General features: G+C 44.8%; 1 protein-coding gene across 1 annotated transcript in view; it reads right to left on the bottom strand.

Annotated features, from left to right (window-relative positions):
- Positions 1–16545, bottom strand: part of LOC120017775 (ABC transporter G family member 23-like) — a 44205-nt gene that overhangs the window by 22186 nt on the left and 5474 nt on the right. Inside the window, exons 3-10 of the mRNA XM_038960751.1 lie at positions 14703–14857; positions 12238–12345; positions 11012–11105; positions 8524–8598; positions 6087–6267; positions 4077–4173; positions 3733–3901; positions 107–207 (exon numbers count right to left, since the gene is read on the bottom strand). Of these exons, the coding sequence (XP_038816679.1) occupies positions 107–207; positions 3733–3901; positions 4077–4173; positions 6087–6267; positions 8524–8598; positions 11012–11105; positions 12238–12345; positions 14703–14857 (980 nt within the window). The remainder of the gene's footprint in view (positions 1–106; positions 208–3732; positions 3902–4076; positions 4174–6086; positions 6268–8523; positions 8599–11011; positions 11106–12237; positions 12346–14702; positions 14858–16545) is intronic.

Below are 16545 nucleotides of genomic sequence, written 5' to 3'. Positions count from 1 at the left end.
AGAGAAGAGAAGAGAAGAGAGGAGAACAGAAGAGAAGAGAAGAGAATAGAAAAACAAGGTGAGAAGATGAGACTAGACAAGAGACAGGTTCAGAGGTAGGACTCACCTCTTGGTCAGGTAGCTGGTAAAATTCTTTCCAAACCCGATGACGCCCCAGTACTCTCCGTTATAGGCCCCTGCAAAAGCCTCAGCATGGGACAGGTTCACCTAGGGCAGGGAGGGACAGGGGACACCATCAGTGACTATAGCTAGGTCTTAAATTACACCCTATTCCTCCATCTAGTGGACTACTTCTGACCAGGAGGACAGTGTTACACCCTATTCCTCCATCTAGTGGACTAAGTCTGACCAGGAGGACAGTGTTACACCCTATTCCTCCATCTAGTGGACTACGTCTGACCAGGAGGACAGTGTTACACCCTATTCCTCCATCTAGTGGACTAAGTCTGACCAGGAGGACAGTGTTACACCCTATTCCTCCATCTAGTGGACTACGTCTGACCAGGAGGACAGTGTTACACCCTATTCCTCCATCTAGTGGACTAAGTCTGACCAGGAGGACAGTGTTACACCCTATTCCTCCATCTAGTGGACTACTTCTGACCAGGAGGACAGTGTTACACCCTATTCCTCCATCTAGTGGACTACTTCTGACCAGGAGGACAGTGTTACACCCTATTCCTCCATCTAGTGGACTACTTCTGACCAGGAGGACCGTGTTACACCCTATTCCTCCATCTAGTGGACTACGTCTGACCAGCAGGACAGTGTTACACCCTATTCCTCCATCTAGTGGACTACTTCTGACCAGGAGGACAGTGTTACACCCTATTCCTCCATCTAGTGGACTACTTCTGACCAGGAGGACCGTGTTACACCCTATTCCTCCATCTAGTGGACTACGTCTGACCAGGAGGACAGTGTTACACCCTATTCCTCCATCTAGTGGACTACTTCTGACCAGGAGGACCGTGTTACACCCTATTCCTCCATCTAGTGGACTAAGTCTGACCAGGAGGACAGTGTTACACCCTATTCCTCCATCTAGTGGACTACTTCTGACCAGGAGGACAGTGTTACACCCTATTCCTCCATCTAGTGGACTACTTCTGACCAGGAGGACAGTGTTACACCCTATTCCTCCATCTAGTGGACTACTTCTGACCAGGAGGACAGTGTTACACCCTATTCCTCCATCTAGTGGACTACATCTGACCAGGAGGACAGTGTTACACCCTATTCCTCCATCTAGTGGACTACGTCTGACCAGGAGGACAGTGTTGCACCCTATTCCTCCATCTAGTGGACTACTTCTGACCAGGAGGACAGTGCTACACCCTATTCCTCCATCTAGTGGACTACTTCTGACCAGGAGGACCGAGTTACACCCTATTCCTCCATCTAGTGGACTACGTCTGACCAGCAGGACAGTGTTACACCCTATTCCTCCATCTAGTGGACTACTTCTGACCAGGAGGACAGTGTTACACCCTATTCCTCCATCTAGTGGACTACTTCTGACCAGGAGGACCGTGTTACACCCTATTCCTCCATCTAGTGGACTACGTCTGACCAGGAGGACAGTGTTACACCCTATTCCTCCATCTAGTGGACTACTTCTGACCAGGAGGACCGTGTTACACCCTATTCCTCCATCTAGTGGACTAAGTCTGACCAGGAGGACAGTGTTACACCCTATTCCTCCATCTAGTGGACTACGTCTGACCAGCAGGACAGTGTTACACCCTATTCCTCCATCTAGTGGACTACTTCTGACCAGGAGGACAGTGTTACACCCTATTCCTCCATCTAGTGGACTACGTCTGACCAGGAGGACAGTGTTACACCCTATTCCTCCATCTAGTGGACTAAGTCTGACCAGGAGGACAGTGTTACACCCTATTCCTCCATCTAGTGGACTACGTCTGACCAGGAGGACAGTGTTACACCCTATTCCTCCATCTAGTGGACTACTTCTGACCAGGAGGACAGTGTTACACCCTATTCCTCCATCTAGTGGACTACTTCTGACCAGGAGGACAGTGTGGTAGATAGAAGCAGGACAGTGTGGTAGATAGAAGCAGGACAGTGTGGTAGATAGAAGCAGGACAGTGTGGTAGATAGAAGCAGGACAGTGTGGTAGATAGAAGCAGGACAGTGTGGTAGATAGAAGCAGGACAGTGTGGTAGATAGAAGCAGGATAGTGTGGTAGATAGAAGCAGGACAGTGTGGTAGATAGAAGCAGGACAGTGTGGTAGATAGAAGCAGGACAGTGTGGTAGATAGAAGCAGGACAGTGTGGTAGATAGAAGCAGGACAGTGTGGTAGATAGAAGCAGGACAGTAGGGTAGATAGAAGCAGGACAGTGTGGTAGATAGAAGCAGGACAGTGTGGTAGATAGAAGCAGGACAGTGTGGTAGATAGAAGCAGGACAGTGTAGTAGATAGAAGCAGGATATTGTGGTAGATAGAAGCAGGACAGTAGGGTAGATAGAAGCAGGACAGTGTGGTAGATAGAAGCAGGACAGTGTGGTAGATAGAAGCAGGACAGTGTGGTAGATAGAAGCAGGACAGTGTGGTAGATAGAAGCAGGACAGTGTGGTAGATAGAAGCAGGACATTGTGGTAGATAGAAGCAGGACAGTGTGATAGATAGAAGCAGGACAGTGTGGTAGATAGAAGCAGGACAGTGTGGTAGATAGAAGCAGGACAGTGTGGTAGATAGAAGCAGGACAGTGTGGTAGATAGAAGCAGGACAGTGTGGTAGATAGAAGCAGGACAGTAGGGTAGATAGAAGCAGGACAGTGTGGTAGATAGAAGCAGGACAGTGTGGTAGATAGAAGCAGGACAGTGTGGTAGATAGAAGCAGGACAGTGTGGTAGATAGAAGCAGGACAGTGTGGTAGATAGAAGCAGGACAGTGTGGTAGATAGAAGCAGGACAGTGTGGTAGATAGAAGCAGGACAGTGTGATAGATAGAAGCAGGACAGTGTGGTAGATAGAAGCAGGACAGTATGGTAGATAGAAGCAGGACAGTGTGGTAGATAGAAGCAGGACAGTGTGGTAGATAGAAGCAGGACAGTGTGGTAGATAGAAGCAGGACAGTGTGATAGATAGAAGCAGGACAGTGTGATAGATAGAAGCAGGACAGTGTGGTAGATAGAAGCAGGACAGTGTGGTAGATAGAAGCAGGACAGTGTGGTAGATAGAAGCAGGACAGTGTGGTAGATAGAAGCAGGACAGTGTGGTAGATAGAAGCAGGACAGTGTGGTAGATAGAAGCAGGACATTGTGGTAGATAGAAGCAGGACAGTGTGGTAGATAGAAGCAGGACAGTGTGGTAGATAGAAGCAGGACAGTGTGGTAGATAGAAGCAGGACAGTGTGGTAGATAGAAGCAGGACAGTGTGGTAGATAGAAGCAGGACAGTGTGGTAGATAGAAGCAGGACAGTGTGGTAGATAGAAGCAGGACAGTGTGGTAGATAGAAGCAGGACAGTGTGGTAGAAGAAACAGGACAGTGTGGTAGATAGAAGCAGGACAATGTGGTAGATAGAAGACACTGTGCCATCTACTCAAACTGTTTCACCGTACTGTAATAACTAAACACACAACATACATAGTTGTTTTTAGGTTTTAATTAGTATTGGGGGAGGGGGAGCTGATCCTACATTTTTACCTTGTGGAAACTTCACCCCGGAGCAAAGTCTCTCTGACTAACAACCGATTGGTCCAGTACCTGTTGCACGCTGGAGTTGTCCAGGAAGGAGAGCAGGGATTGGCTGAAGGAGCTGGAGGAGGTCTCATTGTTGACCACAGCCACCTGTATTCCTTTGGGGTCTCCTCCGATACACAGACACATCAGAGAGATCTGCATGACTGGCAGCAGGAACTGAAAAAACAGGGACCTGGACAGATACAATGCAATCAGACTGGGGTTGCAGAATTCTGTCAACTTTCCCAGAATTCCCAGGTATTCCAGAAATTGTGGATGGAATATTACAGGATCATCATCTTCATCATTATCCTGTCTGCCTTCCTCCAGCTCATTCTACTCCTTTAAATCATCCTCATCATCCTCACCCGGGCATTCTCTTCATCCGCACCGTGGTCTTGATAATCAGAGCTGCGATGTTCCTCCACTTTGGCATCACATGCCTGACCCGTACCTTCCAGTCCGCTACACACACACACACACACACACACACACACACACACACACACACACACACACACACACACACACACACACACACACACACACACACACACACACACACACACACACACACACACACACACACACACACACACATATTTGTTTTACTATCCTTGTGGGGACCAAACAATTTTTCCTAACCTTAACACTTAGCCTAACCCTTACCTTAACCCCTAACCTAACCTAACCCTAACTCCTAACCCTAACTGCTAACCCTAGTTCTAACCCTAATTGTAACCCTAAACCGAACCCTTAAGCTTAAAATAGCCTTTTTCCTTGTAGAGACCGACAACATGTCCCCACTTGTCTGAATTTTCCTTATTTTACTATCCTTGTGAGGACGTCTGGTCCCGACAAAGATAGTAAAACCCAACCCAACACACACACACAGTATCAAATATCTTAGGAAATTCAAGACAATAGCTGAAACACTGTAGTATTGGCATCGGTATCCAGAGAGAAGTTAAGTTATCCAATGTCATCATGATTTCTGTAATCAGAAGAGAATAAGCTAGGAGGGAATCATCCTACCAGGAATCCTGAAATCCTCCATCTGGAATTCCCAGAAAACCTAGAAATTTCAAGAAAGTTTCCGGAATTTTGCAACCCTACATTTACCTGAGTATATACAGTGTAGTGTCCACACAACCCTACATTTACCTGAGTATATACAGTGTAGTGTCCATACAACCCTACATTTACCTGAGTATACAGTGTAGTGTCCATACAACCCTACATTTACCTGAGTATATACAGTGTAGTGTCCATACAACCCTACATTTACCTGAGTATATACAGTGTAGTGTCCATACAACCCTACATTTACCTGAGTATATACAGTATAGTGTCCATACAACCCTACATTTACCTGAGTATATACAGTGTAGTGTCCACACAACCCTACATTTACCTGAGTATATACAGTGTAGTGTCCATACAACCCTACATTTACCTGAGTATATACAGTGTAGTGTCCATACAACCCTACATTTACCTGAGTATATACAGTGTAGTGTCCATACAACCCTACATTTACCTGAGTATATACAGTGTAGTGTCCATGCAACCCTACATTTACCTGAGTATATACAGTGTAGTGTCCATGCAACCCTACATTTACCTGAGTATATACAGTGTAGTGTCCATACAACCCTACATTTACCTGAGTATATACAGTATAGTGTCTATACAACCCTACATTTACCTGGGTATATACAGTGTAGTGTCCATACAACCCTACATTTACCTGAGTATATACAGTGTAGTGTCCACACAACCCTACATTTACCTGAGTATATACAGTGTAGTGTCCATGCAACCCTACATTTACCTGAGTATATACAGTGTAGTGTCCATGCAACCCTACATTTACCTGAGTAAATACAGTATAGTGTCCATACAACCCTACATTTACCTGAGTATATACAGTGTAGTGTCCATGCAACCCTACATTTACCTGAGTATATACAGTGTAGTGTCCATACAACCCTACATTTACCTGAGTATATACAGTGTAGTGTCCATGCAACCCTACATTTACCTGAGTATATACAGTGTAGTGTCCATGCAACCCCACATTTACCTGAGTATATACAGTGTAGTGTCCATACAACCCTACATTTACCTGAGTATATACAGTGTAGTGTCCATGCAACCCTACATTTACCTGAGTATATACAGTGTAGTGTCCATACAACCCTACATTTACCTGAGTATATACAGTATAGTGTCTATACAACCCTACATTTACCTGAGTATATACAGTGTAGTGTCCATACAACCCTACATTTACCTGAGTATACAGTGTAGTGTCCATACAACCCTACATTTACCTGAGTATATACAGTGTAGTGTCCATACAACCCTACATTTACCTGAGTATTTGGGAAGCTCTTCTACTGGTCCCGGCCCGACTCCCAGGATTGGTTGGCTCTCTTCCCGGCCGCTCTCGAGTGATTGGCCGCTCTCTAGTACCCCGCCCAGAGGGTAGGTGCTGTGTTTGGAGCCCACCTGGTCTGAGGTCTCACACAGCTGCAGGAAGGCTTTCTCCAGGGTCTGCAGTGGGTGGATGGGGAAGTAGAGGAGATAGACAACACAGTCAATTGAACACACAGATAACACAGTCAAGTGTTTATATGATGAGTGGTCAACACAGAACGAACTAAGCACGGACCGACGCAGGCGTCTTTTGGACTTTGTTTTTGTCAAGACCGGCCTTGATTTCAACGTCCACGGACATTCATTCAAATCTGAGCCAATCATAGACATCTATTTTTCACAAGTTTGGATAGCACAGCTCAGTACAGTAGAACACAGCAGAGTACATTACAGTACGGTAGAACACAGCAGAGTACATTACAGTACAGTAGAGCACAGCAGAGTACATTACAGTACGGTAGAGCACAGCAGAGTACATTACAGTACGGTAGAGCACAGTAGAGTACATTACAGTACGGTAGAGCACAGTAGAGTACATTACAGTACGGTAGAACACAGCAGAGTACATTACAGTACAGTAGAGCACAGCAGAGTACATTACAGTACGGTAGAGCACAGCAGAGTACATTACAGTACAGTAGAACACAGCAGAGTACACTACATTACAGTACAGTAGAGCACAGCAGAGTACACTACATTACAGTAGAGCACAGCAGAGTACATTACAGTACAGTAGAGCACAGCAGAGTACATTACAGTACAGTAGAGCACAGCAGAGTACATTACAGTACGGTAGAGCACAGTAGAGTACATTACAGTACGGTAGAACACAGCAGAGTACATTACAGTACAGTAGAGCACAGCAGAGTACATTACAGTACGGTAGAGCACAGCAGAGTACATTACAGTACAGTGGAACACAGCAGAGTACATTACAGTACAGTAGAGCACAGTAGAGTACATTACAGTACGGTAGAGCACAGTAGAGTACATTACAGTACGGTAGAGCACAGCAGAGTACATTACAGTACAGTAGAGCACAGTAGAGTACATTACATTACAGTACGGTAGAGCACAGCAGAGTACATTACAGTACAGTGGAACACAGCAGAGTACATTACAGTACAGTAGAGCACAGTAGAGTACATTACAGTACGGTAGAGCACAGTAGAGTACATTACAGTACGGTAGAGCACAGTAGAGTACATTACAGTACGGTAGAGCACAGTAGAGTACATTACAGTACGGTAGAGCACAGTAGAGTACAGTACATTACAGTACAGTAGAGCACAGCAGAGTACATTACAGTACGGTAGAGCACAGTAGAGTACATTACAGTACGGTAGAGCACAGTAGAGTACATTACAGTACGGTAGAGCACAGTAGAGTACAGTACATTACAGTACAGTAGAGCACAGCAGAGTACAGTACATGAAAGAAAAGTATGAAATAACACATATGGAATCATGTAATAACCAATAAAGTGTTAAACAAATCAAAATATATTTTATTTGAGATACTTCAAAGTAGATCTCATGAAGCTGGTTAAGGGAATGCCAAGAGTGTGCAAAGCTGTCATCAAGGCAAAGGGTGACTACTTTGAAGAACTATTTCGGGGTTACTACATGATTCCATATGTGTTATTTCATAGTTGTGATGTCTTCACTATTATTCTACAATGTAGAAAATAGTAAAAATAAAGAAAAACCCTTGAATGAGTAGGTGTGTCCAAACCGTCGACTGGTACTGTATGTATTTTCACCTTTCATGCAGAACCTAAAATAAACATCTGGAAAATATGTTTTTTAGACGTATTTTCAATATAATGTTGCCTACTGGGAAGGCAGTCAACAGTCAGACGTCTCACACAGCAGTAGGAAAGCTTTCTCCAGAGTCTACAGTGACTTGGTGGGTGGATGGTAGGAGGCAATAGGGTCAATGTAGTGCTACTGCCTGCAGGGCTGATTGTCTAGTGGTAACACTCCTGTCACATTAAATATACTCTAGTATATACCGCCATTCAATCCCCGCTTCTACTGTACTCCCGCTTGCCTGTCCCCCTGTCTCCCTGTCCCCCTGTCTCCCTGTCCCCCTGTCTCCCTGTCCCCCTGTCTCCCTGTCCCCCTGTCTCCCTGTCTCCCTGTCCCCCTGTCCCCCTGTCTCCCTGTCCCCCTGTCCCCCTGTCTCCCTGTCCCCCTGTCTCCCTGTCCCCCTGTCTCCCTGTCCCCCTGTCTCCCTGTCCCCCTGTCTCCCTGTCCCCCTGTCTCCCTGTCCCCCTATCTCACCCCCTCTGTTTACAAATGTCTGAATAAAGTGCGAAATGTACAAAATATTCTTATAAGTAAATTGTATCCACTGTTGTTAGCTACTCACCACAGCACTGTTCTGTTTCATCAAGGTTTCTGGTTCCCCCTCTGCCAACATTCGGCCATTCCTCATCAGACCCACCTGGAGAGATAGAAAACAGCAGTGTCATTCCAAATAATATAATAATAATATAATATATATAATATATAATATAGAGACAGTATAGAGACTGTTATAAAGTATAGACAGTATAGAGACTGTTATAAAGTATAGACCGTATAGAGACTGTTATAGAGCATAGAGACAGTATAGAGACTGCTATAGAGTATAGAGACTGTTATAGAGTATAGAGACTGTTATAGAGCATAGAGACAGTATAGAGACTGTTATAAAGTATAGAGACTGTTATAGAGTATAGAGACAGTATAGAGACTGTTATAAAGTATAGAGACTGTTATAGAGACTGTTATAGAGTATAGAGACAGTATAGAGACTGTTATAAAGTATAGAGATTATAGAGACTGTTATAGAGTATAGAGACAGTATAGAGACTGTTATAGAGTATAGAGACAGTATAGAGACTGTTATAGTGTATAGAGACAGTATAGAGACTGTTATAGAGTATAGAGACAGTATAGAGACGACCAATGTTTGCTCAGATCTGAAAACATATGGCATGTATATAGAATAGAGAGCTGTCTATCGGTAGTTGTCTATCAGCAGGTAGGTAGTTGTCTATCAGTAGGTAGTTGTCTATAAGTAGGAGGTTGTCTATCAGTAGGTAGTTGTCTATCAGTAGGTAGTTGTCTATAAGTAGGAGGTTGTCTATCAGTAGGTAGTTGTCTATCAGTAGGTAGTTGTCTATCAGTAGGTAGTTGTCTATCAGTAGGAGGTTGTCTATCAGTATCAGTAGGTAGTTGTCTATCAGTAGGTAGTTGTCTATCAGTAGGTAGTTGTCTATCAGTAGGTAGTTGTCTATCAGTAGGTAGTTGTCTATCAGTAGGAGGTTGTCTATCAGTAGGAGGTTGTCTATCAGTATCAGTAGGTAGTTGTCTATCAGTAGGTAGTTGTCTATCAGTAGGAGGTTGTCTATCAGTAGGAGGTTGTCTATCAGTATCAGTAGGTAGTTGTCTATTAGTAGGTAGTTGTCTATCAGTAGGTAGTTGTCTATCAGTAGGTAGTTGTCTATCAGTAGGTAGTTGTCTATCAGTAGGTAGTTGTCTATCAGTAGGTAGTTGTCTATCAGTAGGTACCGAGATGAGATCCTCAGACCCCTTGTGAGACCATATGCTTACGCATGCACATTTGTGGCCTGCTGGAGGTCATTTTGCAGTTTGATTTCACAGAAGTGTGATTGACTTGGAGTTACATTGTGTTGTTTAAGTGTTCCCTTTATTTTTTTGAGCAGTGTATATAGACTTTATTTTACCACATTGGCTTGCCTGGCCTCCTCTATGTAGTGTCTATCAGTAGGTAGTTATCATGTATATAGACTGTATCTTACCACATTGGCTTGCCTGGTCTCCTCTATGTAGTGTCTATCAGTAGGTAGTTATCATGTATATAGACTGTATCTTACCACATTGGCTTGCCTGGCCTCCTCTATGTAGTGTCTATCAGTAGGTAGTTATCATGTATATAGACTGTATCTTACCACATTGGATTGCCTGGCCTCCTCTATGTAGTGTCTATCAGTAGGTAGTTATCATGTATATAGACTGTATCTTACCACATTGGCTTGCCTGGCCTCCTCTATGTAGTGTCTATCAGTAGGTAGTTATCATGTATATAGACTGTATCTTACCACATTGGCTTGCCTGGCCTCCTCGATGTAGTGTCTATCAGTAGGTAGTTATCATATATATAGACTGTATCTTACCACATTGGCTTGCCTGGTCTCCTCTATGTAGTGTCTATCAGTAGGTAGTTATCATGTATATAGACTGTATCTTACCACATTGGCTTGCCTGGCCTCCTCTATGTAGTGTCTATCAGTAGGTAGTTATCATGTATATAGACTGTATCTTACCACATTGGCTTGCCTGGTCTCCTCTATGTAGTGTCTATCAGTAGGTAGTTATCATGTATATAGACTGTATCTTACCACATTGGCTTGCCTGGCCTCCTCTATGTAGTGTCTATCAGTAGGTAGTTATCATGTATATAGACTGTATCTTACCACATTGGCTTGCCTGGCCTCCTCTATGTAGTGTCTATCAGTAGGTAGTTATCATGTATATAGACTGTATCTTACCACATTGGCTTGCCTGGCCTCCTCTATGTAGTGTCTATCAGTAGGTAGTTATCATGTATATAGACTGTATCTTACCACATTGGCTTGCCTGGCCTCCTCGATGTAGTGTCTATCAGTAGGTAGTTATCATGTATATAGACTGTATCTTACCACATTGGCTTGCCTGGCCTCCTCTATGTAGTGTCTATCAGTAGGTAGTTATCATGTATATAGACTGTATCTTACCACATTGGCTTGCCTGGCCTCCTCTATGTAGTGTCTATCAGTAGGTAGTTATCATGTATATAGACTGTATCTTACCACATTGGCTTGCCTGGCCTCCTCGATGTAGTGAGTGGTGATGACTACTGATACTTTTCCAGTTTTCACAATCTCTACTAGATGCTGCCAGATCCTACAGGGACACATGACACAACTCAGTTTAAGGGCAACATCATATGGGCCCCCAAAAGGCACCCTCTGGACCCCCAAAAGGCACCCTCTGGACCCCCAAAAGGCACCCTCTGGACCCACAAAAGGCACCCTCTGGACCCCCAAAAGGCACCATATGGGCCCCCAAAAGGCACCCTCTGGACCCCCAAAAGGCACCCTCTGAGCCCCCAAAAGGCACCCTCTGAGCCCCCAAAAGGCACCCTCTGGACCCCCAAAAGGCACCCTCTGGACCCCCAAAAGGCACCCTCTGAGCCCCCAAAAGGCACCCTCTGGACCCCCAAAAGGCACCCTCTGGACCCCCAAAAGGCACCCTCTGGGCCCACAAAAGGCACCCTCTGGACCCACAAAAGGCACCCTCTGAGCCCCCAAAAGGCACCCTCTGGGCCCACAAAAGGCACCCTCTGGGCCCCCAAAAGGCACCCTCTGGACCCCCAAAAGGCACCCTCTGGGCCCCCAAAAGGCACCATCTGGACCCCCAAAAGGCACCCTCTGGACCCCCAAAAGGCACCCCCTGGACCCCCAAAAGGCACCCTCTGGACCCCCAAAAGGCACCCTCTGGACCCCCAAAAGGCACCCTCTGGGCCCCCAAAAGGCACCCTCTGGACCCCCAAAAGGCACCCTCTGGACCCCCAAAAGGCACCCTCTGGGCCCCCAAAAGGCACCCTCTGGGCCCCCAAAAGGCACCCTCTGGACCCCCAAAAGGCACCCTCTGGACCCCCAAAAGGCACCCTCTGAGCCCCCAAAAGGCACCCTCTGGACAACCAAAAGGCACCCTCTGGGCCCCGGTCTAAAGTAGTTCACCACATAGGGAATAAGGGGCCATCTGGGATGCAGTCTTAGCCTGATGACCTGCCTGGGTTACCTGGGAAACAATGACCTGGTTGGGTTTTCTTTATCCATGAAACATCTCAGAGTGCTGGTCTAGGATCAATTTATCCTTTTAAATCCTAATGAATAAGAGGAGGGATCTGATCCTAGATCAGCACTCAAAGGTGTGAGACTGGTCTTTGAAGGCATGAGGTTGGGTAGAATAGTTGGGTTTTCACAGTTTGGTTTTGGTTGGATGAGTGTGTGTGCGGGTGTCCAGTACATACTTGGCTCTCAGCACAGGGTCCACCCCGACTGTGGGTTCATCCAGAATCAATAACTGGGGGTTTTGAAGTAAGGCTGCTCCAAGAGACACCCTCCGTTTCTGCCCTCCGCTGTAAACACACACACACACACACACACACACACACACACACACACACACACACACACACACACACACACACACACACACACACACACACACACACACACACACACACACACACACACACACACACACACACACACACACACAGGACAGAGAGCTGTTGGTCCTGTACAGTCAGGATACTGGGACTGGCCACCCCTCATAGCTTGGTTCCTCTCTAGGTTTCTTCCTAGGTTTTGGCCTTTCTAGGGAGTTTTTCCAAGCCACTGTGCTTCTACACCTGCATTGCTTGCTGGTTGGGGTTTTAGGTTTGATATATCAGCTGAAGTAAGAAGGGCTTTATAAATACATTTCATTGATTGATTGATTGATTGATTGAAGTGAAGAACTGTTAATCCACATGGGCCGCCAGTTGCCCATCCCTGTCCTAAGTGAATATGCTGTCATTAAATACAAATTATTTAAAGGGATACTTCGGCATTTTGACAATGCTAGTAGATTCCCATAGAATTCCAGTCATTGTGCTAATGCTAGTGGCTCGCGAAACTACCTCTAACTTCCTTCATACTGGACACAGAGACATAAAAACGTAAAGGGCCTCTGCCAAAATCCTGAAGTATCCCTTTAAGACAATACAATACATATTTCTTAATGCCTTATTTTGGAGGCCTAATTTTACCCTAATAGAGTGGCCTACAACTCATGGTTTACAGGCCACATCAAGTTCTGCAAGTCACATTATGCTGGCTTGCAAAGTGATGTGTCATTCCTACTGAAATCCAGCCAGAGCAGGGGATATCCAACATTTTGAATTTGTATTCACCTGCAAACTGCATTGTGAATGACTGCCAGAGGTGGGAAGACTAAAATATCAGACTACCTAAAGCAATAAACTGGAACAACCATTTCAGCAACTCTGATTATTAACACCAAAACTGGGGTTATTGAACACCACCGAGTGTTAATTTAACTCCTGAATCAACACTAGAAATGTTACACTGAATAATCAACGCCAGGCAACACTGGCCAGTTTGCTGTGTACTCTTACATCTAAGAGTAATAAGCAAGCATTGAGGAGTTGTTTTGATGGAAGTGAGGGAGCCTTCTTTTTGGCATTGACAGCTTGACAAATGTCTGTTGCATAACGCCTACCTCGTTTCAGACAGGGCGGACTCCACAGCATTTTTACATGACAGAAGCCCGTGACACACAAACATAAACCTCCTCAGGGGGAAACCGTTTCCTTCTCTTTCTATCTCTTTTGGTTGTAGCCTACTTTTCTCCCAGATCAAAGTGAGATATACTGAGTCCCAAACGGCACCCTATTTCCTATATAGTGCACTACTGGTCAAATGTAGTGCACTATACTGGGGATATGGTCCCATTTGGGACAGAACCATAGTGTAGGCAAAGGGAAGGAGATTAAAACCCCCTATAGACCAACTGGAGAGCCCAAAATGTTTGAAATGTCCCTTTCCACCTCTTTTCCCGAAGTCATTAACTACAGGACAGTATCAGAAGCCATGTGCATACGTACCAAGTGCTGCTTATATTTGGGACAAGTGTAGTTTGTAATTTATTTATAATTTTAAATGGAATATCATCATTTTTTGGGCATTAATGGGAATAGTTTCCCATTCACAATTAGCGATGGTCACCCCAAAGTCTTGCTGCCATGCCGTTTCCCACCACAAAACACCAGAACATGGATAAAAAGAGTAGAAACAGCTCACCTGTTTTTACTCTGTAAATTGACTATTAGATGTTCAATGATTATTTTTTAAATAAATAGTTTCACCATATTAAAAGAGGTCAGTTCACGTAACAAGGTTGACCTTAAAATGAGGGACAGAAGTAAATGAATCACTAAACACATTAAATAAATAATAATCTTCCGAAATGACTGTCAAAACAACAACATAACTAGGACTTTACAATGATGGTGAAACGTGGAGAAATGCTGGGGTTAAGTGTGTTAACATATTCCTAGGGTTGACGGAGGGACATGTCACAATGCAGAATTATGGCACATTAGTATGCCTTTATTCATATTAAAAATTAATGTGGTCTATATTAAAACACACTTAATTTGATATCACAGGCTTTTAAAATTCAATATTGGTGCACAACTTGTACTTAAAATATAAATATCAAAGGGATGCGAAAGGCACTTATTTAGTGGAACCACCCTGTTGTATATGTAGCGTTGTTTCTTTTTAAGGGAGCTAGCATGGAGTATGATCTATTCCAGCTCGTAAATAAAATGGCATCGAGTTAACAATGCTCCGAAAGCTGAAGGAAAGGTTTCTGGAAATCCTGGGAACTTTGGGAAAGATACTGGAATTTTGCAACTCTAATTACCTGAGTTTTCCAACCAGGCTGCTGTTGTGAGGTAGGTCCAGGAAGTCCACCAGGAAGTCCATGCGTGCCTGGGTGTCCGTAGCTGACAGGCCGTGGATCCGTCCGAAGAACGTCAGAGTGTCACTGATAGAAAACTCATTGTACAACGCCAGGTCCTAAAGAAGAAACACAATGTTATGTCATGGTATGTGTTGTGTTTTGGTGTGTTGTGTTAATCAAGTGTTCGGCTGTGAGCTGTTAGTTGAAATCTTGGAAATAGAACCAGAAGGTAATTTTACGCTGAGCAGCGTGAACCTCTTGCAGAGCTGTGCTGCTTATGCCCAGGTTTCATTTAAGTGAAAAGGAGAGTCTCATGCCCAGCCAAAGTTAGGAGTCTAGTACAGCCGGCCAGTAACATGAGATACCTCTTCTGTACCATGGGGGAAGGGTCAGTGCTATCCGGGATCCTTGGGACATCCCCACCCTAAACCATAACCCTAACCCGAACCTTAACCCCAACCCTAACCTCTACCCCCTAACCTTCCCTTAAATGTCTCAAATTCATATTCATCATCACCAGCACCACCCCAACATCAACATATGTGAAAATAGCGCGTTTCTATGATTTGTAGTAAAAAAAGATAGAGGAAGATAAGTAGACAATTAGTAGACAATTACTAGGCAATGCCTGCTCATAATTGACTAAAATCACATGATCCACACCGATGATGTCATTGTCATTGTCATCTTCCTCTATTTTTTTTTCTACAAAACATAGAAACTCTCCATTTTAACATACTGTATGTTGATGTTGTGGTGGTGCTGGCGATGATGAACATGAAGTGTTTAAATATTAAATTGGTGTACTTTTTAACTCCCTTTTCTCCCCAATTTCGTGATATCCATTTGGTAGTTACAGTCTTGTCCCATCGATGCAACTCCCGTATGGACTCGGGAGAGGCGAAGGTCGAGAGTCATGCGTCCTCCGAAACACGACCCCGCCAAGCCGCACTGCTTTTTGACACACTGCTCGCTTAACCCGGAAGCCAGCTGCACCAATGTGTCGGAGGAAACACCGTACAGCTGGCGACCGAAGTCAGCGTGCACTGCGCCCGGCCCGCCACAAGGAGTGGCTAGATCGTGACGGGACAAGGACATCCCGGCCGGCCAAACCCTCCCCTAACACGGACGATGCTGGGCCAATTGTGCGCCGCCTCATGGGTCTCCCGGTCGCGGCCCGGCTGCGACACAGCCTAGGATTGGACCAGGGTCTGTAGTGACGCCTTCGACCACTGCGCCACTCAGAAGGCCCAAGTTGATTTTTTTTTTAAATGTCCCTTTAACCTTAACCCCTAACCCCTTACCTTAACCTTAACCTTAACATTAACCCATACTCTTACCCTAACATTAACCCTAACCTTAACCAAGGACCACGGAGGATGACACACCCCGGCTATGACTCTATTCCTAAGTAACTGATTGGCTAGCGGGTGAAAATACACATCTAATCTAGTTACCATGGCGTTCCGCATATCTCAATTCGCCCTTGCACTCCTAAACAACATTTAAAAAAACTTTTAGAACATGTCAAACCTATAAAAGTCAGTCCTCTGTTCATAACAGCTTCTAGTTTTGAGAACAGAAAACTGTATTGAGATCGAATGTTTCATCAATGAGGAATTAGCAGAATGTCGGCCAGGTTTCATCGAGCTCCATCTCCCACTTCCCGCCACTGGACTTCCTCTCATCAAATTTGGTGGTGAGAAGAGGTTCTAAACGAATGCTTCAGATTTATACATCCATTGAGACACCTGTCTCCTTCTTCTACTGTATCTGTGCCACACCTGTCTTCTTCTACTGTATC

The sequence above is a fragment of the Salvelinus namaycush genome, chromosome 22, assembly GCF_016432855.1.
Source record: "Salvelinus namaycush isolate Seneca chromosome 22, SaNama_1.0, whole genome shotgun sequence".
Taxonomy (NCBI): Eukaryota; Metazoa; Chordata; class Actinopteri; order Salmoniformes; family Salmonidae; genus Salvelinus; species Salvelinus namaycush.
Note: the sequence above shows the minus strand (reverse complement) of the source record. Positions and strands in the feature narration are given on the sequence as shown.